The sequence below is a fragment of the Drosophila willistoni genome, chromosome 3R (genome assembly GCF_018902025.1).
Source record: "Drosophila willistoni isolate 14030-0811.24 chromosome 3R, UCI_dwil_1.1, whole genome shotgun sequence".
Lineage (NCBI taxonomy): Eukaryota > Metazoa > Arthropoda > Insecta > Diptera > Drosophilidae > Drosophila > Drosophila willistoni.
In genome coordinates, this window is record NC_061086.1 from 29646663 (window position 1) to 29671906 (window position 25244).

General features: G+C 34.8%; 5 protein-coding genes across 7 annotated transcripts in view; 3 read left to right on the forward strand and 2 right to left on the reverse strand.

Annotated features, from left to right (window-relative positions):
• LOC6649888 overlaps window positions 1-2318 on the forward strand; it is a 36005-nt gene extending 33687 nt beyond the window's left edge. The window contains exon 3 of the mRNA XM_002071948.3: window positions 884-2318. Coding sequence (XP_002071984.2) covers window positions 884-1848 — 965 coding nt within the window. The 3' untranslated portion in view covers window positions 1849-2318. The remainder of the gene's footprint in view (window positions 1-883) is intronic.
• Window positions 2056-4168, reverse strand: LOC6649889 (DNA-binding protein Ets97D). The gene is made up of 5 exons (XM_002071949.4): window positions 4016-4168; window positions 3821-3947; window positions 3692-3761; window positions 2915-3635; window positions 2056-2850 (listed from the first exon to the last, which is right to left on the reverse strand). Exons 1-5 carry the CDS (start codon window positions 4077-4079, stop codon window positions 2420-2422), a joined length of 1413 nt encoding a protein of 470 aa, XP_002071985.3. The 5' UTR covers window positions 4080-4168; the 3' UTR covers window positions 2056-2419.
• Window positions 4169-7866: 3698 nt separating this feature from the next.
• On the forward strand, window positions 7867-14059 carry LOC6649890 (serine/threonine-protein phosphatase 2B catalytic subunit 1). Of its 3 annotated transcripts, XM_002071950.4 has the most exons (12): window positions 7868-8115; window positions 9198-9529; window positions 9591-9702; window positions 9802-9947; window positions 10029-10246; window positions 10310-10403; window positions 10664-10789; window positions 11244-11325; window positions 11584-11661; window positions 12374-12458; window positions 13329-13426; window positions 13485-14059. In XM_002071950.4, the coding sequence occupies exons 1-12, from the start codon at window positions 7899-7901 to the stop codon at window positions 13820-13822; spliced, it is 1926 nt and encodes a 641-aa protein (XP_002071986.3). In that variant the 5' UTR covers window positions 7868-7898; the 3' UTR covers window positions 13823-14059. The 3 variants fall into 3 exon arrangements, with proteins under 3 accessions (XP_023035391.1, XP_002071986.3, XP_023035390.1); XM_023179622.2 differs by lacking the exon at window positions 11584-11661; XM_023179623.2 differs by lacking the exons at window positions 11244-11325; window positions 11584-11661; window positions 12374-12458; window positions 13329-13426; window positions 13485-14059 and having other exon boundaries at window positions 7867-8115; window positions 10668-10761.
• Window positions 14060-16748: 2689 nt separating this feature from the next.
• On the forward strand, window positions 16749-21112 carry LOC6649891 (alkaline phosphatase 4). The gene is made up of 4 exons (XM_002071951.4): window positions 16749-17085; window positions 18884-19125; window positions 19543-20656; window positions 20724-21112. The coding sequence occupies exons 1-4, from the start codon at window positions 16896-16898 to the stop codon at window positions 20960-20962; spliced, it is 1785 nt and encodes a 594-aa protein (XP_002071987.1). The 5' UTR covers window positions 16749-16895; the 3' UTR covers window positions 20963-21112.
• A 136-nt stretch (window positions 21113-21248) lies between these two features.
• LOC6649876 (MICOS complex subunit MIC19) lies at window positions 21249-22197 on the reverse strand. The gene is made up of 2 exons (XM_002071952.4): window positions 22044-22197; window positions 21249-21928 (listed from the first exon to the last, which is right to left on the reverse strand). The coding sequence occupies exons 1-2, from the start codon at window positions 22159-22161 to the stop codon at window positions 21366-21368; spliced, it is 681 nt and encodes a 226-aa protein (XP_002071988.1). The 5' UTR covers window positions 22162-22197; the 3' UTR covers window positions 21249-21365.
• Window positions 22198-25244: the final 3047 nt, after the last annotated feature.

Genomic DNA, 25244 nt, shown 5'->3' on the forward strand with positions numbered 1-25244 from the left:
TTGGGAGTCAGTCTTATGGCGTTGTCAACGGTGTGCTGCGGCTTTCAAAAAGCTTTTGATGTTGGGCGGCAACAACGTGCGTGTGTATTTGTGTCTGTGTGGACCATGTTGTACTTTCCCAGTTGTCGCGTCTCACGTTCCTAGAATATGTAGACTCAGTCTCCGTATCTTTGTCCGTTTTCTGTTTGCCCAACACTTTGACGAGCTGTATCCAAAATGGGTTGAAGGGGCTGACTATGCAGGGGAGGGGGGCGGTAGGAGAGTAAGGTTAAGTTATATGTTAATGTTGTTTATGAAACCAAAAGTCAAACACTTGGTTATTTGTTGGCTTTACCTTGAATTCGAAACCAGCCACAACACGACACATTATGATAAGTTAAACAGGAAGAAGAGAGGCCAAAAGGTTTTCATAGATATGAATGGTTAAACAAGCTCCTCGTTCTCACTCCACTGACCCCACTCCCCATTCGACACTCTTATCTTCTTAGAATGGGAAAACTATAGTCATATGTAGGTAAGAACTTCTTCGCAGAGTCCTTGCGTGTGAATTTAATCTTAAAGAAACTTAATTTTCAGAGACATTTTGTTGAAGAAGAGAAAAGAATTTACATATGTATATTTGTAGCTTTGCTGTGTCCAGTGTCCAATTGGAGACTTAATTTGCTGATATTAATGGGTTAGCTAGTTAAGAATTGTCAGTCGTGGGACCACTGGCGGCGACTTTTGCATACATTTGTATATAGTATGCAAATGAGAGGGAGCAACAATTATGTTGATCAGCGCTAATTGACCACCATCCTAACCCTAACCACCCCCACCCCACTCACACCATGTGACTCACAAACGACTGACCCAATTCTCTTTTCTCTCTCTCTCGTTACAGGTTGCCCGGCCACAACTAGTTCCCATTGTCTGCGCTGTAATAAAGCGGGCTGCATCAAGTGCCCCATGTACCTGGTTACAGACAATCGCCAATGTGTGGATGAATGTCCGGCAGGTTATCTGGAGCAGTGGTCGGCACATACTGAATTCATGGGTCGTGTGTGTGTGCCCACTGGCTACTCTGGTCCACTGATGGCCGCCCTGGCTGGTTTGTTAGGTGGATTTTTGGTCTGTCTATCCCTACTGGCCGTGGCTGTGATGCTGGTCAGGCGTAAGCGTCGACGAAAGTCAGTCAAACAGAAGCTCATCAACGAGAATACAATGGATCGTGCAGATTTTATGCGGCAACTAAATGAGATGCGTCCGAATGCGGAATACTTTCTGGCCATGTTGAATGATACACGACGACAGATACGTAAATTATATCTATCCGGCGAAGTGGCTGCTGCCAATTCATATCGTCCCATAGTAAGGGATCTGGCCAAATTGTTAATTTTACTCAATAGACCCATCGAGCTGATTCCCACGCCACCGCACGACTGGTCGAGATTGCATGCCTGGTCAGAGCAGGCTCTGGAACGCTATAAGCCACAGGTGGGCCAGCTGATTGACTTTTTCCAAGCCTCCAATCAGGAAGTGCTCTATGCGGCCCCAGTCAAGAAGCAGACACAGAAGAATATCTTCAGGCCGCCGCCGGCTCAACAGCAGCAGCAGGGTGGCGGTGAATTGCTGGCTGGAGATCGCAACAGCAGCGCTTCCAATCAACAGAAATTGCATTTGTTTGGCTCACTCATCAGCTTGCATGAGTTTGAAGAGCCACGAGCCTCGGATCCATTTGGCAGCAGTTTCAATACACTAAAGAGCGGCAATCTTATATCAGATCTCAATGCCAGCTCACTCTGGCTGGAGGATGAGTTTTATAAGCTGGGCTTTCGACCGCAGGACGAGATTACAACAGAACTTTGAGTATTATTTATTCCATGGATCGAATACACACAAATAATTCCTGGCTGACCAGGCTAAATTGATGAAGTTTAGTGTTGGTTCTTCAGCCGGAATCAATAGAGAACAAGAGATGGATCATTCCGCTAACTGAGACGCCCATTTAGAATTGCTAAATGTCAACGTTTAGTTTAGTATTAAGCCAGCAGCAAAAAGAAGAAACTAGTCAAGTAAAATCGAGCTTGTAAATGAATTTAGTTTTTAGGGATTTTACAAAAATCGCAACAATTATCATGTAACGGAGAACAACAATATTCAACACACATGATATATCTATATCTATAACTATACAATAAAGATCTATAAAAGTAGATATGCAATACTTATAGATATAGCTAACATAGACAGAGATTATTATGCTTAGTGAATATGAATACAAAGAAATGAGAAATAAATTTAATAAAATCATGTGCCTTAAGTTAATGAAATGCAAATAATTTGTTTTAGTTTTTGCCAACAATTTAAGCAACCGTTAAGGCTCTTCATACTTCCAGAGTATGAAGGGTTCCTCTTTGATTCTAACACTGTCCGCCTGTCATGTCTCCTTCTTCTTCGACTCCATTTGTATGAGACGGTCTGCAGCAGTTTTACGCTCATTTACCCGTTTCGACAACTCACAGGCATCGTAGCCAATGAGTAGCTTTAGATCACAATCGAATTTGTAGGCAAAACGCTTGCCCGACACCTTGGATATCATGTCACCATCGTAATAGTAGCGCAGAGCTCTCGATAGTTTCTCATAGTTCATGGCCGGTTTGTTTTTCTTTTCACCCCACAGGCGGGCAACACGATCGGGATCGGTGAGTTTGAATTCGCCTTCGGTTCCCACCCATTCAATAATATCCGCATGCTCGCAGTCGGTAAGTATTTCGAGTAGGAATTGCCATAATTGAACCTGGCCATTGTTCCCAGAGCCAATGTTGGTATAGTTGTTTGGACTGTGAGGAGCTGGTGAACTGTCTGCAGCTTTAAAAACAAAAGAGTTTTTATTACAAATTGTAGGAAATTTGTCATAGAATAAGCTACTTACAGTCGGAGCTTTTGACACTCTGATAGGATTTTCTCATTATCCGTTGTTCTAGTGGCACATTGCTATTGGTCGATATTCCTGTTGACTGGGCGGCATTTGTTTTAATTTGCTTTTGCGGCTTTCGCAATTCCTCGGCTTGCTTGTGAACCACTGATACGAAATTGCATTCCTTAAGCAGCTGCAGATGCGTCCAGAATATGTTGCCAGGATCGTTCAGTTTTTTACTAAACTCTTCATGGGTCATGGCACACAATTCTTTGCCATTGATCTGCCAATCGCTCATTTTGAGATCATTCAGATCGAATTGTTTCACTGCCCACTCCAACCAATGGGCAACATGGGCTTGTGTCCATTCAAGTGCAACTTCTGGGATTTTAAGGCGAACCTGCTCTCGCTTGAATTTACTATCCAATACCCAGTTGAGGACTGGATTGACAATTTTTCCGTTCCCCGTTGCCTCATCTTCGGATTCCTCTTTTATCTTGCGTTTCGCGGGATTTGTTACGGGGACAGTATGGGTGGGTGTGCTCTCTACGCTGTTCGTGGTGGGAGTGTAGGAAGGTGTAGCCTCCTCGGCGGCCAGAGCAGCCAAAGCAGCTTCTGTGGGCTTGAGGACATCGGCAATGTTGATTCTTTGTCGTATAGTCTGGATTTGTACATTGATTTGCACCAAACCCTCGCCCTTGACACATTGATCCACAAGATTTTTATGCGCTTCCAGCTGAAACCAAAACGAACAAGTTAAGTCAGTTATCTGCGAAAGAATTACCCACTTACCTCTTGTGCATCCTGCAACCAGAAGGTGTAGTAGTTTAGTTCCACGCCAATCTTTCGTTCTACAATTTGTCTGCATTATGAAGAAAAGGAATTTAGTAAACTTGTAACCGGAAGTGCTCTTGTACTTACTTAAGTGAGCTCAGGGGTTCCCTTATATCCATGTGAACAATAATGATATCGTCGGGTTCCATTTCCACATCGTTGCTATCCTCATAAATGTGCGTCTCCTCGAATATGTCGCTGGCAATGACTTCCTCTGCAATTGTTTATAACCAATTGTGAACCCACATACGGGACTCCCACGTCTTTTGTAATGCCACTTACCCAAATCAGCCCCCGCACTGAGCCGTCGAATCAGTTCATCCGACAGGTCGTTGTTGCTATCCATTTCTTATTGGACTTGCGCCGAATTAATAAATAAATTAACAACTTTAATGCTTGTTGTTTAGGACCCAATTTCGATGTTAGCAGATATCGATTTTTCTTGCGTATCGATAGACTCGCGTGGCCTTTTTCATTGGCTCTGGTCACACTAAAAATTTTTAATCTTATTTCTACATCTGGCAGCTCTACTATCAACGGAAATGGCAGCTCAGTGGCGCCTTTCAATTATTGGCGCCAAACTTTGAAAAAATAAAGATATATAATAATTTTTAGTTAAAAACTAACAAACTCTTAGCCAAATTTTATGTGATTTTCATTTTAAATTATTAAAATCTAATATAAAATTATTACTAACATTTAAATTAAATTAAGAAGAGAGGCATATTAAATTGTAATTTAGTTTATAGCAAATCACTTAAAGGAAAATCACTTTCAATTGTATTCAGATATAGTTTATTGCTCATTATTATTTTCAAATTGAGCAGCATAATTGATTGATCTTTTGTTATATACTATTTTGTCTGTATGTATGTATGTATATGCTATATGTATATTTAGTTCTCACTCCAACTTTCATTTGTTAGTATAAAACCGAAATGTATAAACAAATAAACAAGCAATTTGATTTCGTATGTAGTGTACGGGAAAAAACGAGAGAAAAAAAAATGTTGAAACAATGAATGAAATGTTTTTGTTACGTGTCAATATTATGTTTTCTTTTTGTTGTTGTCTTTGCTGGCATTTTTGTTTATATATTCAGTGGCCGAAAGGAGAAATCAGCGGCAAACCATAAAAACATTGCTTTCAAAATATATATTAGCATTGCTCGTGCCTATTGTTCTTACCGATTTAAAAATAAATTAATTTCAATACGAAATGCAAGACATGACGAAATAAATTGTACAAGTGTCAACTTGAGTCAACTTGACTGGCTAAATCTGTGTATATACATGGATATATACATATATCTGTGCGAAAATAAGAATAGTTTATAATTTTAGAAATAAAAGTGAAAAAATATAAAAATAAAATTAACAAAAAAAAAATACGTGGGATATACAAAAACATTGTCTAAGAATTAATCACATGCATATGGCTTCAAGTGCGCCCCACGTTTGGGGCGCCTGCCTCTTAATTGCGCTTAAAATATGCTGCCAAAGATTTTGCTCCGTACGAGGAATATATAAATAAATAAAATATATAGATATATATCTATAAACCATCACACTACATGTACGTATAATATATTTGTATGTACATATAAAATGTTCAATATAATGGCAAAGAGACGATTGCCAAAGAATTGCTAAAACGTATTATAGACAAAAGGAGAAGGGCAACGGATGGATTGTTTGACGTGGCTGTTAGCACCTTTGCCAAAAAAAAAAAGCAAAAAAATCTACGGCCGTACGAACGAGTACATATTATTGTTCCATATAAAATGAAACATATAAAATGGAAAATGTTTCACATTTTGATGATCAGTTTCCATATAATTTGAAATACAAATTTATGGCCATTATTCTATTCGTTCATATGTGTAGTCATCCGATGCCATAGCATTAGCATATGCCATAAGAAACCCAAAAAGATTCTATACAGAGATAGAATAGAAATACTCATTACTTTTGTTTTTTGGGAATCTTTCTTACAAATTCAAAAGGTATCTTAATTTCTCATTTTTGTCACCTCTGCAGTTCACTCAACATAATCTATGCTCTGCATTAAGTATATGTACTTATATTTAGACAGAAGAAGAAGAAAATGCCCTACAGATGTGAAAAGAGTAAATTTCATTCACTATACATATCAATTGACCATCAAAACTGGCACGAACCGAAACCAAAAAGCATCGAACAGCCAGTGAAAGAAACACACAAAATTGTTATTAAAATATTGCCACGCTTTTTGAATTTTATGTCATTTTTTGTTTTCTTTTGCCTTTTTATTTAATTGTTTGTGCTTTTTTTTTTCTATTCATTGCCTAAAATTTGTCTAAAATTTTATTTCGATCGTAAAAGAAAAATTTTAAGAAACAAAATGAAAAATTTTCAATACACTTTTAACATATATATTTTAGCTGTTCATTAACAGGATTTGCAATTGATTTGGGATTGTAGCTAATAACGAATTTAATCATGACAAACACTTGACTTTGACCGAGGAAAATATATTTAAAATACAATCATCTGGGGGAAAAAATGCGAAAAGTTAAAGGTTTAGAATGCTGAATTACTAAATATAATAAATTTGATTATCTAGGCTACATACCTTGCTCATTTTAGACACACTCACACACACATAGGTATGTGTATATATATACACCCACACCCACAAGTATGTATGTACGGATATATAAAACACGAGTCGAACATAAACTCAAGACTACTATGATTATTATAGCGACACCCACCCCACTTCCACCTCGATTGGCGCCCAATTTCTACTCAGAATACTCGACGACACACACGCACTCAATATCACGGACAACGACGACCCGACTCACGGTCAAGTTGAAAAACATTGTGAGCGGATGTGAAATGTGGGGGAGGAGAAGATTTGTGGCATTATTTTTTTGTTCACTAAGTTTATGCCGAAGGCCGCCAAAAACGAATTCAAAAGAGACGACTACGATCCAAGAAGGGCAAAAGCTATATATCCCATCTCCTCTATGATGTGTATAATGAGACCTAGAGTGTGACTAGTGTCACATTAACCCAATAAAAAATGCCCGAGTAGACGTAAATAGTTTTGGAAATTGCTCTCGTTGCAGTTGGATGGTAGTCAAATTGGAGACATCAACTCTACGCCCACGCATCTGAAATACTCTCACGAGAGGTTTGGATTTATTTTTGAACTTGCCCGAATGCTAACCCGAATGCTTTTAGCTCGTGGATCGTTTGGTTTTGGTTGGTCGTCTGCTGCTTCTTCTTTTCTTCATCTTCAATGTGTCTTTTGATGTTTTGCGAAAAAAAATTTTCAAAAAAATTTTCGCTCAGTTTCGAGGAAAATCGCGACGCGCCAACTTGTGAAGGAAAATGCGTTGCGTGCCCAATCATCACTTAGTAGTATAGAATCAAAAGGAATTAAGACAATTTTCTTCTTTGGCTGCATTTTGTGACCGATATCCATCCATTTACATACATATACATATATGTATGTGTGTGTGTGTGTGTGTGTATGCTAGACAAAAACTCTTTTGTATTAGTGGCCAATTAACCAAAAGGTGTCAAACAAAGTCATGCCCCAAATCAGTGCCAAGAAACAATGAAAATGAAATGATGTGGATGACTACATGAAAAGTTAATATATTTTCTCACAAAATACTTGCAAAAATGCTGATATATTAATTGTTCTACATTAATTTTGTGTGTGTTTTTGGTGGATCTAGAAATATTTAGTAAAAAAAATAAAAAAAAAAGACAACAACAACAGCAGCAACAACAACAAAATTGTCTCTATATATTGGCATTGCCTGGCTAAAAATATAATTTAACAACAAATTTTATTTATGGCCTATATGCATATGTATATCTATATACATACATATATCTAAATACAATATATCTATCTAGACTCAAAAAAAAAATACTTTTTACTAAATATTCAAAAGAAATACGGGAAACGCGAAGAAAAAAATCATAATAACTAAAGTGAAAAACAAATTAAATTGTGATTTTTCTTTAACAAAAGATCGCGGCCAGCCAATAAAATATCCCATAAAGAAAATTAAAGAAAAAGAAACTCAAGCAGAAACAACAAAATTAAAAAATATATATACAAGTTTATATCTCCTGTATATATATATATATAGCTGATAAACATGTCCACATCCACGCGAAGTTCAGTCACGAGAAAATCGTCGCTATCCAAAAGTGGCAGTTCTGACAAATCAACAAAATCCTCGACAGCTTCATCCTCATCCTCGTCATCAACATCGTCAAAGGCATCGCCCAAAACGAAGGCAAATCCTGCAAATCCTGGAAATGGCAGCAAACAGAAAATGCTATATACCAGAACCAGGGAACGAATGGTCGATGGTAAATGAAATAAAATAATTAAACTTAAGTTGATTTCAATGTGTGTTAATTGATTGCAGCAAAAATATTCAATGGCAATCCCTTTCAAAAGGATTCAGATAAGCTTAAAAACACAATTGTTATCAAAACATTCATTTCAAATCTTGTTATCAAGAAGCAAATTGATAACTAAGTAGAATTCTCTTGAGGTTTTGTCTACATTTTGGAAAGGTTTTTGAATAACCTTCTATATCCTAACTAAGAAGAATTCTGTTGAGGTTTTGTCTACAATTTGAAAAGGTTTTTGAATAACCTCCTATATCCTTTTGCATATCCCTTAAAGATCTATGCAAGAGAAGACATTAGCTTAGACTTAGGACAAATTAATCAACATATTTGTCAAGAGAGAGAGAGAGAGAGAGTTTTAATGTCTCAACAGGAATGTCAATGTCTTGTTTAATAGAGACAACAAAAGTATTTTTGAAATAAGATTTTAACGACTAAAACTGATATAGTCGTTTTGTCAATGCCAATTTCAGAGTTCCATGTGTTATACATAATATGCTTTTATAGTTTCCTACACTAATGAGAGGGAAATGTCGACAATATCTAATAAAAATTCAAAATATATGTTTATATTATTCAATATTTCTGTTAGACACTATTGGCATATTATTTAAAGATCAAGAAATATTGTCTAAATTTTTGACAATTCGAAACATTATTGCAATTATTTTGTAGTTGTTCTTGTTGTTTTGTGTATGCCAATCATATATTTTGACTTTTATATTCACTTATTCAAATTCTTTTTGTAATTAGCTTTCGAAATGTACAAATACAATTCACATAGGTATATATCATATACCCACCCATCGAGAGTGTATGTGTGTGTGTGTGTGTGAGTGTGCGTGTGTGTGTTGTGGGCCTTCCTGCATCTTGCGTCTATGTGCATTATTTTGGTTATTTCTGGCTGCAAAGCCAAACCAAATATTGGCGATAAGTTGCAGCAGCTCGTTAACCTACTTACATAGTAGATTATAAAACTATGAAACCGCCTGGTTTCTTTTCTTTTTTTTTTTTGTGTGTGTTTCTCTTATATGCAGATGTTCCACTACCGCCCACACACAAGCTGACCATGTCTGAGGTCTACGATGATCCCAAAACTGGCAAGCCAAACTTTGATGCACTACGTCAGCACTTTCTGCTCGAGGGTCGCATCGAGGAGAATGTGGCCCTGCGAATTATCGATGAGGGTGCCGCTCTGCTGCGTGAGGAGAAGAATATGATCGATGTGGAGGCTCCCATCACTGTGTGTGGTGATATACATGGACAGTTCTTTGATCTAGTCAAACTATTCGAAGTCGGCGGACCGCCAGCCACAACGCGTTATCTCTTTCTCGGTGACTATGTGGACAGGGGTTATTTCAGCATAGAGGTATTCCTAGTCCATCATTCCATAAATATCAACTTCAATATGCGTTTCATCTACTTGCCAGTGCGTCTTGTATTTGTGGTCCCTGAAGATTACTTATCCTGAAACATTGTTGCTGCTCCGTGGTAATCACGAGTGTCGCCATTTGACGGAATACTTTACTTTCAAACAGGAGTGTAAGTGGTTGCAATGGTTTTCCTTTTATGCGAGTTTTATTATCCCCCTCCCCTCTCTCTCTCTCTCTCTCACACTGTTTTTCTTCTTGGTTTTTATAGGCGTCATCAAGTATTCAGAGCAAATTTATGATGCCTGCATGGAAGCTTTCGATTGCCTGCCATTGGCCGCCTTGCTTAATCAGCAATTTTTGTGCATACATGGTGGACTGTCGCCAGAGATTTTCACACTTGACGACATTAAGACGGTAATAAATTAGTGCTGAAATGTTTACAACAATCACATAATAATAATAATAATAATGAACTGTGTGTGTGTGTGTGTGCAGTTAAATCGTTTCAGGGAACCGCCTGCCTATGGACCCATGTGCGATCTCTTGTGGTCCGATCCATTGGAGGATTTTGGCAATGAGAAAACAAATGAATTTTTCTCTCACAATTCGGTCAGAGGATGTTCGTATTTCTTTAGCTATTCGGCTTGCTGTGAATTCTTGCAGAAAAACAATTTACTATCAATTGTTAGGGCACATGAGGCTCAAGATGCCGGGTGAGTTCACTTCAAAAAACAATAGAAAGTCCTTTTAATATTTGTAAATGTTATGTAATGCAGTTACCGCATGTATCGTAAGAATCAGGTAACTGGCTTTCCCTCATTGATCACCATATTTTCGGCGCCAAATTATTTGGATGTTTACAACAACAAGGTATGATATGAGCCCCCCTCCCAACTTTCGGTTGTAGTTTATTTGTTTATTTACCAATTTGTTGCTATTTTTAAATAATGAATTCTCTTGACGGCATTGCGAGCTGGTTCGAGTATTATTATTCGCCCTGTGTTCGTACAATTTTCATTTTTCCTCTTTTTCTCGTTTCAAAAACCAAAAAAAAAACAAAAACAAATATGTTGTAATATTTCTCTCCTGTGATGCATTTGTCAACCTTCCCCGAAAACATTTGATAAAAGGCAGCTGTGCTCAAATATGAGAACAACGTGATGAACATCCGACAATTCAATTGTTCGCCCCATCCATATTGGCTACCCAATTTCATGGATGTCTTTACATGGTCCCTACCATTTGTTGGTGAAAAGGTAATCTAATCAATATCCATAAAACTATATAAAACTAAAGCTTTATAGAATTAAGTTAAGTCAGGTATAGGCCTAATCGTTTAAGATGTTTTAGCAATTAGAATAGATGATAAGTAGAGTAAACTTATATGAAAAGTATTCGGATTTCATTTCTTTGTTTAATTGTTTCAACTTGCCTATTTTTGAATCTTTCAATGATTGATAGTAAACTAATAGTCTGTTTACACTTAGTCTGCGTTTGCATTTGGGGAATTTGTGGTGTAAACACCCATTACTTACATTAACGTTCGATGACAAACTCGTTAAGAAACGCAACATAGTGTAAACGCCCTAATTTACTTAAAAGTCATAGCTAGAAAGATATCAATCTTACAATTAAATCTAAATATTTTCACATCTCAAGATGTAATTCTCTACGAGATTTACTAACTTTTATCATTACTTTTACTTCAAGGTCACTGAGATGTTAGTTAATGTACTTAATATTTGTTCTGATGATGAACTGGTGGCCGGACCCGATGATGAGCTGCAGGAAGGTAAGTTTTTTAACTACAATAGATCAGTCACTAAGAAGAACTGCCATCGATGTTGTGTATTGCTTGTTGGTTGCCTCCTCTGGGGGCAATTTCAAACACACCTTACAATTTACAAACTAATTATATATACATTTATTAAAATCTATCTGTTATAACTATATTTTCCAAAAAAAAAATAATAATACGAAAACCCACTTACAATATTTCCCCAACAAATCAAAACAACACTCAAAATATATAAACTACAATGTACAAAAGAACTGCGTAAGAAAATTATTCTTGTGCCGGCGAACGTGAACAATAACAATAATAACAGTAATACGCCCAGTAAGCCAGGTAAGATCCATGTTAAGCTACAAGATCTGCTAAAAAGCTTATTCAGAGCTTTGAGAATTTTGCACACTGGGTCACAGTTTGTACGCTATAGTTTGCAAAAGTTATTAAATATTTTTTTATCGTATTTTATACTATTTTGGTATAGTTGTTCTCTATATTCAATCGAGGGGAGCTGAGCTTGCTCATTTTATTCCTTTTTCTTTAAGCAATCCAATATTATTACTATTTGACATGATCAAAATTCAGCTTAACGTCCAATGGGCCTTCTTATAAATAGAAGAAATTAAGTTTAGATTTCTTTGTTTTGTTACTGGTACAAAGAAAGAACATTGATAACGATAAGCAAAGTAACAAAAATGTATTTTTTAATAGTAAAATAGAAGTTTTAATAACCATAAAGTTGAACTTTAAAGAAGTTTCTTATTTCTTATACTTGTTCCGTATATAAATAGATAAGAGTTCTTACTTTAAGCTCTTATTAGATCATCAGGATAATATTTATAAAGTTTTCAACATAATTTTTGACCCACTGTGCAATGATCGATTGATTCTCGTGAGCTTTTAAGGCAAATACACACTACACAATTGTTGTTGTTGTTTCGTGAAAGATGCTGCCTTTGCTGCTGCTACTGCTGTTGTGGTTTTTATTATACCCTACTGCTCTTAACTACTTGAAACTTAACCAATTTAAATTTGTATATTAAATTCTCAGCTTCCATGTCGGCACTTCGTAAGGAAATTATACGAAACAAAATACGTGCCATTGGTAAAATGTCGCGTGTCTTTTCGATACTGAGGTAATTACTTTTGGTTGAAATATATTTCAATTTGCATGCATTAGAGCAACAACAAAAAACGACACAAAATATTAAGTAATTTTTTACAAACTCAATAGAATTAGTAATAAGTTTAAAGCAATTGTGAAAACATAAACAAAGAAGTTGTCAACACTTAACTTTCTGAAATCAATTTGTTGAATAATTAGTAAAATCATTAATTATTTTGACAGCCAGCACAGATGTGACTTTAAAATATTAATTATCGGTTAAATGTTTAACAGAATTTAGCTACAGTAATAATACAGTTTTATATCCTATTTAAATAAGGCTACTTTTAGTTTTATCTCATAAATTATTAAGTATCACGACGTAGTTGGCCATTTGAAAATTCCTTGAAATAAAATTTTTAAAGTAAATTATTATTTTATTTAATTAGTATCATCTTGAACTTATTAGAATTGTATCAAGGAATTTTCAAATAGTCATCACGACTTATACGTAGTATTAAGACTCTTTACAGGAGAAATTGATGTTAGATGTTTTGGATTCCTCTAATGATCAATAATTTTGAATAATTTAACTTTATTTTTGTTAATTTTCATCTATTGAATTCTATAATTATTTTCAGGATATTTTCAATTAGATTTCTTGATTACATTACCTACCAATAGAAATTGGTTAATACTTTATTTTTATCTTTGTTAGTTGAGCTAATTCAGTTATTTTATCCAAAAGCCAACATGGCGTATGCGTAATGAAAGAAATCATTGTAAAAGAAGTTGAGTTGCAAATTCTGAATTAGGCCATTTGTTTTGATATAGATACATTCTTTTAGGATATCATTTTTTAAGATTTTTAAAATTCTCTTTTATATTGTACAATTTTCAGAGAAGAATCGGAGAGCATTATTAAGCTGAAGGGTTTAACGCCAACGGGAGCCTTGCCAGTGGGTGCCTTATCTGGTGGACGAGATTCGCTCAAGGAGGGTAATACAATGTGTTTGCTAATCATGTATTACTAACTAGTTGATTGTTTACTCAAAAGCTCTGCAAGGTCTAACCGCAGCCTCTCACATTCACTCCTTTGCTGAGGCCAAGGGATTGGATGCAGTCAATGAACGAATGCCACCACGACGACCGCTCACGATGAGTGCCAGCAGCAATAGCATTACAACAATCAGCAGCAGTTCGAGCAACAATAATACGTCTATCAAAAACAACAACAACAATAATAATAATAACAATACCGAAACAAGCAGCAAAGATGAAACAACCACAAAAGTCACCAAGTCGAGCAGCAGCAGCAGCAGCACCAGGACAACTGTCAAATCGGCAACAACCAGCAATGTGCGATCCGGTTATATGAGCAAAAAGTTCTCTTAGCTAGACATTTTTGTTAAACAAAAATATATAGTGTTTTCTTTTAATTATATACACTAGATACATTTGATTTAGTTAAAATTTTATATACGATTCGGTTGTAGAGAACAAAAGCAATTGAGCAAAATTTTCTATTTGTTGTCACACGTTACGCGTATTGTACTTACATACTATACTCTACTATAATTGTAATTGCAGGGAATATCCTCTTTTAGCAAAAATATATATACATATATACGTGACATAAGCAAATTTTTCAATAAAACAAAACACAAAAAAAAAATCAAATAAAAATGGCAGTAAATAGCAAACCAAATCAAATATTATTCTAAAATTGTTTGCAACAAATTTTCCACCTGCAATTAAATGAACCAAATGATGATGTGAAGCGGGGACAGAGGGTCAAGATAGAGGAGAGAGATCCAATGTCAACTAAAATCTTGTGTGGTGAAACTTCAATCAAGCGTTACAGATCAAGTATATAGTTCGAGTTTAAGGTCGGTCATTGCCGGTGTTTCTATACCCTTGCAACAGTTTTTATGTTAAGTCATTTAACAAAAATCAACCTATCAAAATGATAATTTAAAGGTTGGTCTAACTTGAATAAGAATAAGAATACAGAATTCTTTCAATATGATTCTCAAAACTATTTAGTGGACTGTGTAGGAATTCCTAAAATACCTCCCAAAAGTTTGTAAGAAACGAACGTTATGATGAACTTTTTGCTATTTAATCAAAATACTTTACAAAGAAGCAAGTAAAACACGTCCGTTCAGATCAATCGTTACTTACAGAGTGTTCCTTTCTTTGATTCCTATCGCGTGAGAGAACGCTTATCTTCATCTTAAGATCTATGTATGTATTGCACAGTGGATGTTATTGAAGTTTATTATTACGAGAAGTTATACTAAATACAATTTAGTAATAAGGTTGCGGAGTTTTAATGCAAATCAGAAAATTCTAATGTGAAAGTTAAGATAGTAAATCTTTATAATGTTTTGAAAATGAAATTTTGATTGCTTTTTTAGACTGTCGACGACCAATTTAACCGATTTCAAAAAGTCCTAATGTTCTTTGATATTTTTTGTCTTGCTTGAAAAACAGCCTTTATAATTATTGTTAGTCTTCATTTTTAATTTAAAACTTTTAAGCTTTAAATAGAGACATGACCTACGAAGATCAGCTATCGTCTGGCAAAGTTAGAGTTTCCCGAAATTTAAATTTTTGTCGATTTACTTACCTCGCCGATAGCATTTGCTAATCCTGCAATAAAGCTAATCCCTTGTCCTTTAAATACGAGTTTACATATCAAGACATCTTGGCAATTATCTTACTTAGCAACAAAATACAGGAAAGAAACTGATTTCCTACTACTTTGCGTCACAAATAAACAAACGTCACAGAATGGAACCTTTTGGCAAGGGCAAAAAAAAAAAAAAACAAAGCCAAACACTGCTGTAATTATTAAAAAGTCAACAACATAAAGTAATCATTACTTAATGTCATTTTAATAGAATTCAAGACATTTCTCTTACTGGCTTATCTTTGGGAAAAGCTTTTTATAAGGCCATTAAGAAATAATGCACACAGACAGCGAGTCAGATAAATAAATAACACAACATTCAATGCAAATACATAAATGGGGTGCCAAAAGATCACACCAAGAACATAAACTGAGAGCAGAGAGCGATTAATTATATACATATATGATTTAAGTACATTATGTCTGACTAACTATCAGTCAATCAACTGAAACTGAACCCATAAATTATGGCTTTAAGTTGTTTGAATTTATTTGCATCCTTTTTCATATATAAATCCCTAGAAAATTCTTTGTAGTGAAAAGTAATTAAAATATCAGCATAAAAACTTTACATGAATCAGTGAAAATGCATAGTAATAACAATTTGAATGTAACGTATTTTCAAAAATAAGCCACAGACATAGTATGTTTACCCACTTTTTTCTATATAGCTTAGAACTATTTGTAGTCTACAGATCTCAAGATCAGCCTAACAATAGCGAGAACAAATGTGATGAGTTTCTTTTCATTGGATCACTTATTTTTGGATGAATAGCAGCCATGTAATGAATATCTATGTATGTATCTTGGTTGGAATTTATGTGACACTTGACATTGACTAATAACTATGCGTGTATATTTAACATTTTTGAACTTTATTTGATCTTCAGACAACGCCAGATGATAAACTCTTTTTTTCTTGTCTTTTGGCTCTAATGTTTGCATATTTTGGCTAACACGCATACGCCCAGTGGGCCCGGTGGGCGTTTATCAATTTCAAACTTCCACTGAATAAACTACGGTATAGCCTAATAATAAATTCATCTGCACCACGCAACTAGATAATGCAAAATCAGACAACAAATGACGATTAGAGACGATCAGACGAGCAACAGCCACCCAACGGCAGTCACTTCACGTGAATTTTTCTACTGTAAATCAGCGTATCGACACATGTGTCCGACAACCGTGCACGATTACGAGCACATACATACATACATAGTATGTATCTTAAAGATACTCTCGTACAAGAGTAAATAATCATAAGTGAGCAGTTAAAGAAACGAACGAACATTTCTTTATGGTCTGGCCTACGTATTGTGGGCCCTTAGTTCTAGATTGCACGTTTTAGTGCCTCACATTTTGTTTTTCCGCTGTATTTTTATGGATTTATCTTGAATGAGTTGCAATTAAACGTTTTGCAAGTACAAAAATAAACTGCGCTTATGCCGAACAGCGACAGGTCGGCCGATGTTATTTGCCTCCCCCTCCTAAACCACTTTATCAACGATTTATATCTCCGAGCTGGCAAAGCTTAGTTAGTGCGACGATTCGGGTTCGTATTTTGCCCATATAACAGCGCTTTAGGTCATATTTTTGTTAGTCGCTAATTGAGATCAACACTAAACGTGACCACTCTCCGTTCCGTTGATCCTAAATCCGAATGGATTTTTCTTAATATAATCGAGCACAAATATACTTCAAGCTTTACTGTGATATTTAATAGGCATTCGAAAAAGTTTTTACGTTCTGTATTTCGCATAAAAAATCAAAATGAAAGTGTTTTGCATTCAATTTGTATTATTGGTGTTTAGCCAAAGCCTTCTTAGGGCACCTGATCTGACCTCGGCGGCCACTCTTCAGCCGCCGCCCTTAATTCAAACTCTGAGTGATGGCGGCGATATTGGACCACAATTCAATTTGGAGCAATCATCGGAGACACCACAAGTTATAGTAGTAGAAGGTAAGTCCATAACTAGACTCGTTGGATTATTTTACAACTACAAAGCAATTAAGCAATGAAGCGTAACTTTAATAATAGATTTTTAATTTCTAAACTCAAAATCTTAACTAAATATAACCAAGTATTATGTAATAAAGAGGTCTTAATAATTGCATAAGATTTTATTAGTGATTAATTAACTGCGGAATTTAAAATATATATTTTTTGTTTGTTTTGCACGTATTAAAAATTCTTTTTATGAGGAACACCTGTAATTTGATTGAACAGCAGTAAACGATCTTAAATTGATATTTCAGCAATAAATAGTTTATTAAAGGCATTAGAAAACATTTCAACTATAAGTTTAAGTACTTAAGTAGCACTTAAAAACATATTTGAAATTAACTAGGAAATATATTTAAAAAAAAATGTGTTGGAATCTACTTATGCTACGAAACTTTTGACTAAAGTCAGTCTCGTAATTACATTGAGTTAAATATCACGTACATAAATCTAAAATGTATATTTAATGTAATGTTATTTTACGTGGAAAAGTTTAACTCTTAGCAGTCCTTGAAATAACCCAATTATTTGAAAGACAAATGATTAAACTAAATACATTTTTTAGATAGTACATGGGTTTTATGGGTATTTTCAAAGTGACATTATGTACAACAATTATAATTATTGAAAAAAACGTATAGTAGAAAAGATAATTGCAAGAGATATCCTACCCAGTTTAACAAAAAGTGCAGGCTTTCGATGTTTTTGGATACTTTTTTACCAAATAAAAAATTATAAACAATAAAATAATAATAGAATTTTCCACATATTATTAGCGTTTTAGATTAATGATGCAGTTACTAAAAAAGAGACATTAAATTTAAACTAAATGTACAATTCTCATTGATTCTTTCAGGTGTTGTGACACCGTAAAATATTCAAATAAAATTTGAAGGCACAAAAATCACACTCAAATCTCAAACTAATTGGCAATGAACAATTTTAGTCAAGCAAGCCAATTTTTTTTTGTTTTCTGTTACTCGTATTTATCTACGCCGTTTGAATAGTAATTGTTAGGGAAATGTAATGATTACAATAATTAAACAGTTGATATTCAGTTTCGGCCCTACTTAAATCATCAGAAACAGTTAATGTCATTATTGTATTTGAATAACTTGCAATTTAATTAGATTTAAAACTCATCTAGTAACTAATTCAGCGGTTTACACTGCGAGTCATAAGATTAGTGACACATGTGAATCTTTGTATATTTATTTGAGTTGTTATGAAAAAACTTTAGTTACTTATTGATTTTTAAAATAAAATATTTCAATTTACTGAGAAAAGTTTTTGTTTTTTAGAAAAATTAATATGAAATGTACATCTTAAATTCAAACGAAGCGCAGTGTTTAGATTTAGCGCCTACATTCTAGGCCCTAGAATAATAAACTGTTGAAATCTATTTGGAAAGTCCCCGTTTTTTTCCATCTGAAAATAGAATCTACTGCATAAATTAAGTAAAAAAAAAAGCAAATGATGTTTTCGGCCTGTCAAGGGGATTTACAATCTATAAATTCGAATGTGTACAAATCCAAGCAACAGATATTGGCATAGTCTCTGTCTATATATACGTATAAACCCTTACTTATCCATTATATGCACTTGTATAGGTAAATCTAAATTATTAGCAGCTTATACCAGAAATACTAGCAATTGCAAACGAGTGCTAAGTGGGTCTCACTAGAAACAATTAAAAAATGACATCCACGACAATTATTTAAACTTATTTCAACAATTCCACTTGTAATTTTTCCAGATGCCAAGTTCTGGCACAATGTAGGCATGCGGCAGTTAAAAAAAACCATTGATAATGCCAAGAAGGCCAAGGAATACTCTTATGCTAACAAGGCCAAGAACATTATTGTATTTGTCGGAGATGGCATGGGCATAGCTACAATAAGTGCCGGAAGAATTTACAAGGGTCAATACTTAAAGCATGGAAATGGCGAGGAGGAGACACTGATCTTTGATGATTTCCCGAATACGGGAATGGCTAAGGTAAACAATTATCAATAATAAATAATCACAAGTAGATAAAGAAAATGATCCTCTTGATAGTCGATGTTAATCTCTTTGAGTTGTCTTCTTAGTTTGTATAACAATTCAACTCTCTCTCCAAAATTTAATTATTTTATTTAATCAAAGACCAAACAATAAGTCTAAATTTCTATTAAGTTGTTAAATATTTGAAGTTTTTTGTTGGTTTTTTGTATTACATATTATAATTATTTCAAAAACAATTTTAATAATTGAGCATATAGAAACAGCGATGATTGCTCTGACTTGGATATGCTTGGATTATTTTTATTGTTTAACTAAAAAAAATTCAATAGATTAGCTTTCAATCAAGAATAATTGAATATACCCACATACATATATGTACCTTAAAATAATTGGTTTTACTTTGCTTGACAGACCTACAATGTGGATAAACAAGTACCAGATTCAGCGGGCACTGCCACGGCCATGTTTACGGGCGTGAAAACGGACTACGGAGCCATTGGCGTGGACTCTACTCGTTCGGAGTTGAATGCTGAACAGGGTCGGGTGGAATCCATTATGGATTGGGCCCAGCGTGCGGGTAAACGAACGGGAATTGTTACCACTACCAGAATTACACATGCCACGCCTGCCTCAACCTATGCGCATATATATGATCGGGACTGGGAATGCGATACGGAGGTGCCAGCACAATCGGTGGGAATACATGTGGATATTGCACGGCAGCTGGTGGAGAATGCACCTGGCAATAAGTTCAATGTCATACTCGGTGGTGGACGAAAACCCATGGGAGCATTAAATCCACAAGAGGTTCAAACAGTGAAATTCGAAGGGCCTACGGAGACAATTTGTGCTAGAAACGATCAGCGAAACTTGCCCAAAGAGTGGTTACAAAAACATGCCAACGATAGTGTGCCAGCTGCGCTGGTTCACTCACGCGAGGAGCTACTGAAGGTGGATGTGAAGCAAGTCGATCACTTGATGGGCTTGTTCAGAAACAATCATATCACATACTCAATTGCACGTCAGGCTGGTGAGCCCTCGCTGCAGGATATGACTGAAGCGGCCATTGGTGTACTTGAGCGTGGACAAACATCGTCGGGCTATGTGCTCCTTGTCGAGGGTGGACGCATTGATCAGGGTCATCATATGAACTATGCGCGAGCAGCTCTACATGAAGTCTACGAATTCGATTTGGCCATTCAGGCAGCTCTCAATAATACGAATCCCGAGGAAACACTTATACTGGTCACAGCTGATCATTCCCATGCTGTGACCTTCAATGGTTATCCCTTGAGAGGCAACGATATCTTGGGTTCGGCCAATTTGCATAAGGCCAAAGATCCAATGGTTTATGAAACGATTACATATGCCAATGGACCGGGTTACTTTGAACATTTGGCCAATGAAACGCGTCCCGCCAACAGCTCAAATGTTTGGAAACCCTTAAATCTTTTCACCCAAGAGGAGAGAACTTCTCCCACCTACCGTAATTTGGCTGCTTTTGCCCTGAAAGACGAGACTCATGGTTTGTGTTAAAGGACTACTAGAACCCTGTTTCTTTGTATATTAACAACCTCAAATTTGTCTTTCAGGTGGCGAGGATGTGGCTGTCTTTGCTCATGGCCCAGGCTCCAATTTGGTTCGCGGTGTCTTTGAGCAAAATTATTTGGCCTATGTGGTCAGCTATGCTGGATGCATTGGACCCGCTAAAGATTTCGATGGATCCTGTAGTCGAGGTTATGCAGCCTCGCCTGGCGACAAGATAACTGGTAGTGTAAGCCTTTTGGTAGCTGCCATAGTCTCACTCCTGGTTGCTGCACCGGCTACATAGAGAAAGCAAATGTGGGCTCTAAACTTATCTAATGTTACGAATTAGTTTTTAATGCTATTCTATTGTAGCAAATCCTGTTGTTTGATGCTGAAATAAGTGCATAACTTGTTATTGTATATAATGAAATAAATCACACTAAATCCACTAAAACCTTTGTTACTTACCAACCTTTGGTTTCATTTGGAAGTGGAGAATGAAGAAAGTGATGAAACGGGCTTGCGTTTAAAATCTATTAAACATAGTGTAAAAAACTATATCAATCATAATCATTGAAAAAAAAAAACTATTAACAAAACTTCAACACATTTTAATTAAAGTGTTATCGTATATTATTAATTTACTATCATCATTCATTCACACATATGATCTCAAGACAAAGATCTATATTTAATGCGTTCGTTTTTTAGCCAGCCTTGGCTGTTCGCACCGTGGCTTTGCTGTCAGTGATTGCTTTAGGCACTGGTGGCTCCTCATCCAGTTTCTTAATGCGATGCAAATCGACACATTGCCTAAACTGGGCGACTTCATCAATGCATTTCAATGTCTCGCCAGGATGGGCACGATAGCAGGCCAAGAGCTGTGCTTTCAGATCCTGGCATGGAGGTGTCTTGTGGGCGGCAGCTGTGCTAACAAACCGCTTGTGAACACCTTCCACAGCATTGGCATACTCGGTTTCCAGAATGGTATTGGTTTTCTTCAAATTTTCCTCCAACTGTGTCATGCGCCCGCGCCAGATTTCGTCGTTCTTCTGCAGTTCCTGATTCATTTGACGCTGCACATCAGCGGCACTGATTGTGTGACCAGCTGTTGCTCCAACTGGAACGTAGACAGGCGTTGGTGTCTGATAGACAACTTTTGGAGCCGCAGCCGGCGTGACAGGCGCCGTCTTTGCAGGAGTTTTCTTTACCGGCTGCTGGGGCTTGGCCACTGGTTTGGTCTCTTCAGAAGCGACTGCATTATCTCGTGCTGGAATAAATGATGAACTTTATTAATTCTGTCAAGCTTACATTTGAACTTATTTATACAAATTGTTGCATAACATAAGAATATTTAAATCTTTTTTTTTGTGCTTTGCACATACCCTGTTGTGTGATACCCTGCTTCAGACGCTTGACTACATCGTCGGATATATCAATAACACCGGCAGGAGTTGGATTTTCTAAAGAAACAGACCGTGGCTGTGATTGTTTAGCTCCCATTTTATTTTATTTATTTTAATTCCTTCAGGGTTGTCGCGGTACCAACTTTTAGAGCACTTAACAGCGGCGAGGTTAAATTGAGTTAACAGTGCTCATATTAACAGAGCTAAAATTGAGTAAACAGATTTCCCATATGCAAAACGGTTTTTTTTTTAATTTTGAAATTAATTATTAAATTGCATCCCCATTAAGACAGATACATATTAAAATTTTAAATATATATAAATGCATTCAATAATTTTAAAAATCATACGGTTTTATTTTGTTTCTGCGTACGTTATCGTGTTTTCATTTTTTTTTTGACAATTAATTACATACAATTAAATACATTTTTTTTGGTTTTTACTTAATTTTTTGTTTGTTTTGTTTTTGCTAGCGTTACGCTACGACATATGGCTAACATTTTGTTTTTACCCCTTTTCGCATTTTGTTTCAATTCAATTTTTTAGCCCCGTCTTATGGATTTACACCATTATGAATTTTGCATAAAATTTTTAATTTATCACGTGTGGTCTTTATATATTTTTTGAATTCAGTTTGATCTGTCAATCAGGGGGTTGTGTTTGTGTGAGTGCTGTTTGTTGAAATCTTGCTAATCAACTTTCTGAAATGTTTTTCATATTTATAATTTATTATTTGATGCATGTACCTATCATTGTTTTAGCTTTTGTCTTAGCGGTTATTTGGAACATAGGATATTATAACGGGATTGGTTTCGGGCACATTTAACGGACTCATTAGAAATATCTATGTATATACATATATGACGATGAAGGCGATGACTATATCTCATGCATACATATACATACATACAAAACTTGAATACTATTTCTATAGGAAAGAAACCGTTAACCCAACCCGCTTTTGAATGTAATGTTCGTGACGCCATTTTTAAAACGGAATCCTGCGATTCCGAGTTTGTTGTATATCCGGTGTGACTATCATGGATCTTGGTGCATTTATCGATTTAGTTTTAGTTGTTTTCTTTTTTTTTTTTGTTTAAATATAATTATTAAATATTATGAACTTTTGTTATGATTATTTTGTATTTCATATCACTGTTGGTGGTTTGTTTAATGTTCATATCATATGATATATACTCGTATTGAGTTCATTAGTTTCCAAAAATTCTATTATCAATATACATACACATTTAATTTTAATATTACAAAAAATGGTTCAAAATTACCGCTATACCATTTTTAAGATTGTTATTGTTATTATTGGTTTTTGTTTGTTTGTTTGTTTTCTTCTCATTAAGTTATTTTTAATTTAAATTTTTAAGTTTTCTTTGTTTGCCATTTGTCACTTACATGTACACAAATGGTGAGTTTATTTATTAGTTTTTGTTGCTTTATAATTATATATGTTGTATGTATGTTATTTTGCGAATAAAAATGGTTTGTATATTAATTAATTCTTGAATACTTTCTATGTACACTCATTAAAGTTATGAATAGTTGTTTATATTAAATGGATGTGTGTATGTGCTTAAATATTCAATGTGCTAATTTCGAATACACCAGACTTTCCAAGTTTCATGAAATCGTCGAATTGATTAGATTCATTGATTTATCTCTTATTTTATTTGGACTTACAAATAAGAGTTTAGGATCTTCAGTTTTGCTTGGTTTTTTCATGATTCATTATTCATTTTTGGATGCTCTATCTAACGGTATTTCATTTAAATGGATCATAATTAAATTGAGATAGTCCTGTATACAGCATTTGGTCAAGATACAAGGCGTGTTAAAACTGAATCGTTTTACATTGTTAAACTAGAATTCAGAAAGGCAAAACCAAAAAGGAAAAGCATACATTTTTGTTTTAAGACATATCACGTAATGCAGTTTTTATTCAAATTTGTTTTCTTTCTTTTTTTACCGTTAATTGTCTGCTTTTAAGTTAGACTAATAAATATATTTATATATATATATAAATATATATAGAATAATATATGCATGTATGTAGTTGCCTTGTGTCAAATGGTTTGCCTGTTTACGAATATGTTTCCATTTTTGTATTTATTTATTTATTATTATTTTGTTTTTTTAATTTTCTTACTTATATCTTTTGTCTCGACATCCATTTACTTGGCGCATTTAGAATTTAAATTGTTTTTTTGTTTCTTGTTTTTTTTTTTGTGGTTTTATTTTTTTTTTTTTTTAATAGTTTGATATTACTTATAAACAAATTTCATATTATAGCTACAATTTATTGGCTAGCGTTACATAATTTTAATGCCTATTGACGACGCTCTCTTTTGTTTGTTGAAAGAGACTTAATGAAAAAAGGTTGAATGCAAAATTAGTTACAAGTTTTTGCTTTTGTTTTCTATTTGAGAAATGCGCAGAAACGACATGAACACATGAGCACAAAAGTATTATAAAGCAGGTATCAAGATACATATATATGTTTTATATTATTTTATATCGTAACTAAACTTGGGATAAGGGCGAGTTGGAGGGGAACAAAAGCATTTTTAAGAGTGATGCTTAAAGCTAAACCAGATGGTGCTTCTTAGATATATATGTATATGTATATATAATATAAAGAGAATGGATTGCAAAAACCAAATTGAACTCAAAAACAAAAACGAAACCAGAGATGGTCAAGCTATCTACGAGTAAATCGTAGATATTTTTACTATATACTCTTGCAAATCAGATTCTTTTCTAGGAAAACAATTTTATTCCACAAAAAAAAAACCGAAAAAAGTTACCAAATCTCTCCGGAGATAATTTATACATATATTTATAGTTTACAATTCAAATATTTCCTTTCTGCAAGAGTATATTTACATGTTAAACAAAAATGATATATAAAAAAAAAAAACAAAATGTGCGAGTGGGGAATACTGCGATTCAATTACGAGTTCGTTACACATCGAATCAAAATCATTAGCAGTTAGACATTCGTATTATAACTTCTAATTTGTAACTTAAACTAAACGTTGTGTGTGTATGTGTTATGTGTTTCTGTAGTATTCTTGAATCGTTTTCATTTTCGACTTGTATTAGGACTAAGTTTGTAGGCTAAAGTTAGGGACAATCGATACAGTCGATTTGTCCATATTTCTTCTG

Bases quoted from the DNA above. Each gene is read 5' to 3' on its own strand.
- LOC6649889 (XM_002071949.4), bottom strand. From the start codon at position 4,079: ATGGATAGCAACAACGACCTGTCGGATGAACTGATTCGACGGCTCAGT. The intron at 3,948-4,015 runs GTAAGTGGCATT...AAACAATTGCAG, and splicing joins CAGTGCGGGGGCTGATTTGG to AGGAAGTCATTGCCAGCGAC. The intron at 3,762-3,820 runs GTAAGTACAAGA...TTCATAATGCAG, and splicing joins GAACCCCTGAGCTCACTTAA to ACAAATTGTAGAACGAAAGA.
- LOC6649890 (XM_002071950.4), top strand. From the start codon at position 7,899: ATGTCCACATCCACGCGAAGTTCAGTCACGAGAAAATCGTCGCTATCC. The intron at 9,703-9,801 runs GTAAGTGGTTGC...TGGTTTTTATAG, and splicing joins CTTTACTTTCAAACAGGAGT to GCGTCATCAAGTATTCAGAG. The intron at 10,247-10,309 runs GTGAGTTCACTT...TATGTAATGCAG, and splicing joins CATGAGGCTCAAGATGCCGG to TTACCGCATGTATCGTAAGA.
- LOC6649891 (XM_002071951.4), top strand. From the start codon at position 16,896: ATGAAAGTGTTTTGCATTCAATTTGTATTATTGGTGTTTAGCCAAAGC. The intron at 17,086-18,883 runs GTAAGTCCATAA...TAATTTTTCCAG, and splicing joins ACAAGTTATAGTAGTAGAAG to ATGCCAAGTTCTGGCACAAT. The intron at 20,657-20,723 runs GTTTGTGTTAAA...TTTGTCTTTCAG, and splicing joins CCTGAAAGACGAGACTCATG to GTGGCGAGGATGTGGCTGTC.
- LOC6649876 (XM_002071952.4), bottom strand. From the start codon at position 22,161: ATGGGAGCTAAACAATCACAGCCACGGTCTGTTTCTTTAGAAAATCCA. The intron at 21,929-22,043 runs GTATGTGCAAAG...CATTTATTCCAG, and splicing joins GCAGGGTATCACACAACAGG to CACGAGATAATGCAGTCGCT.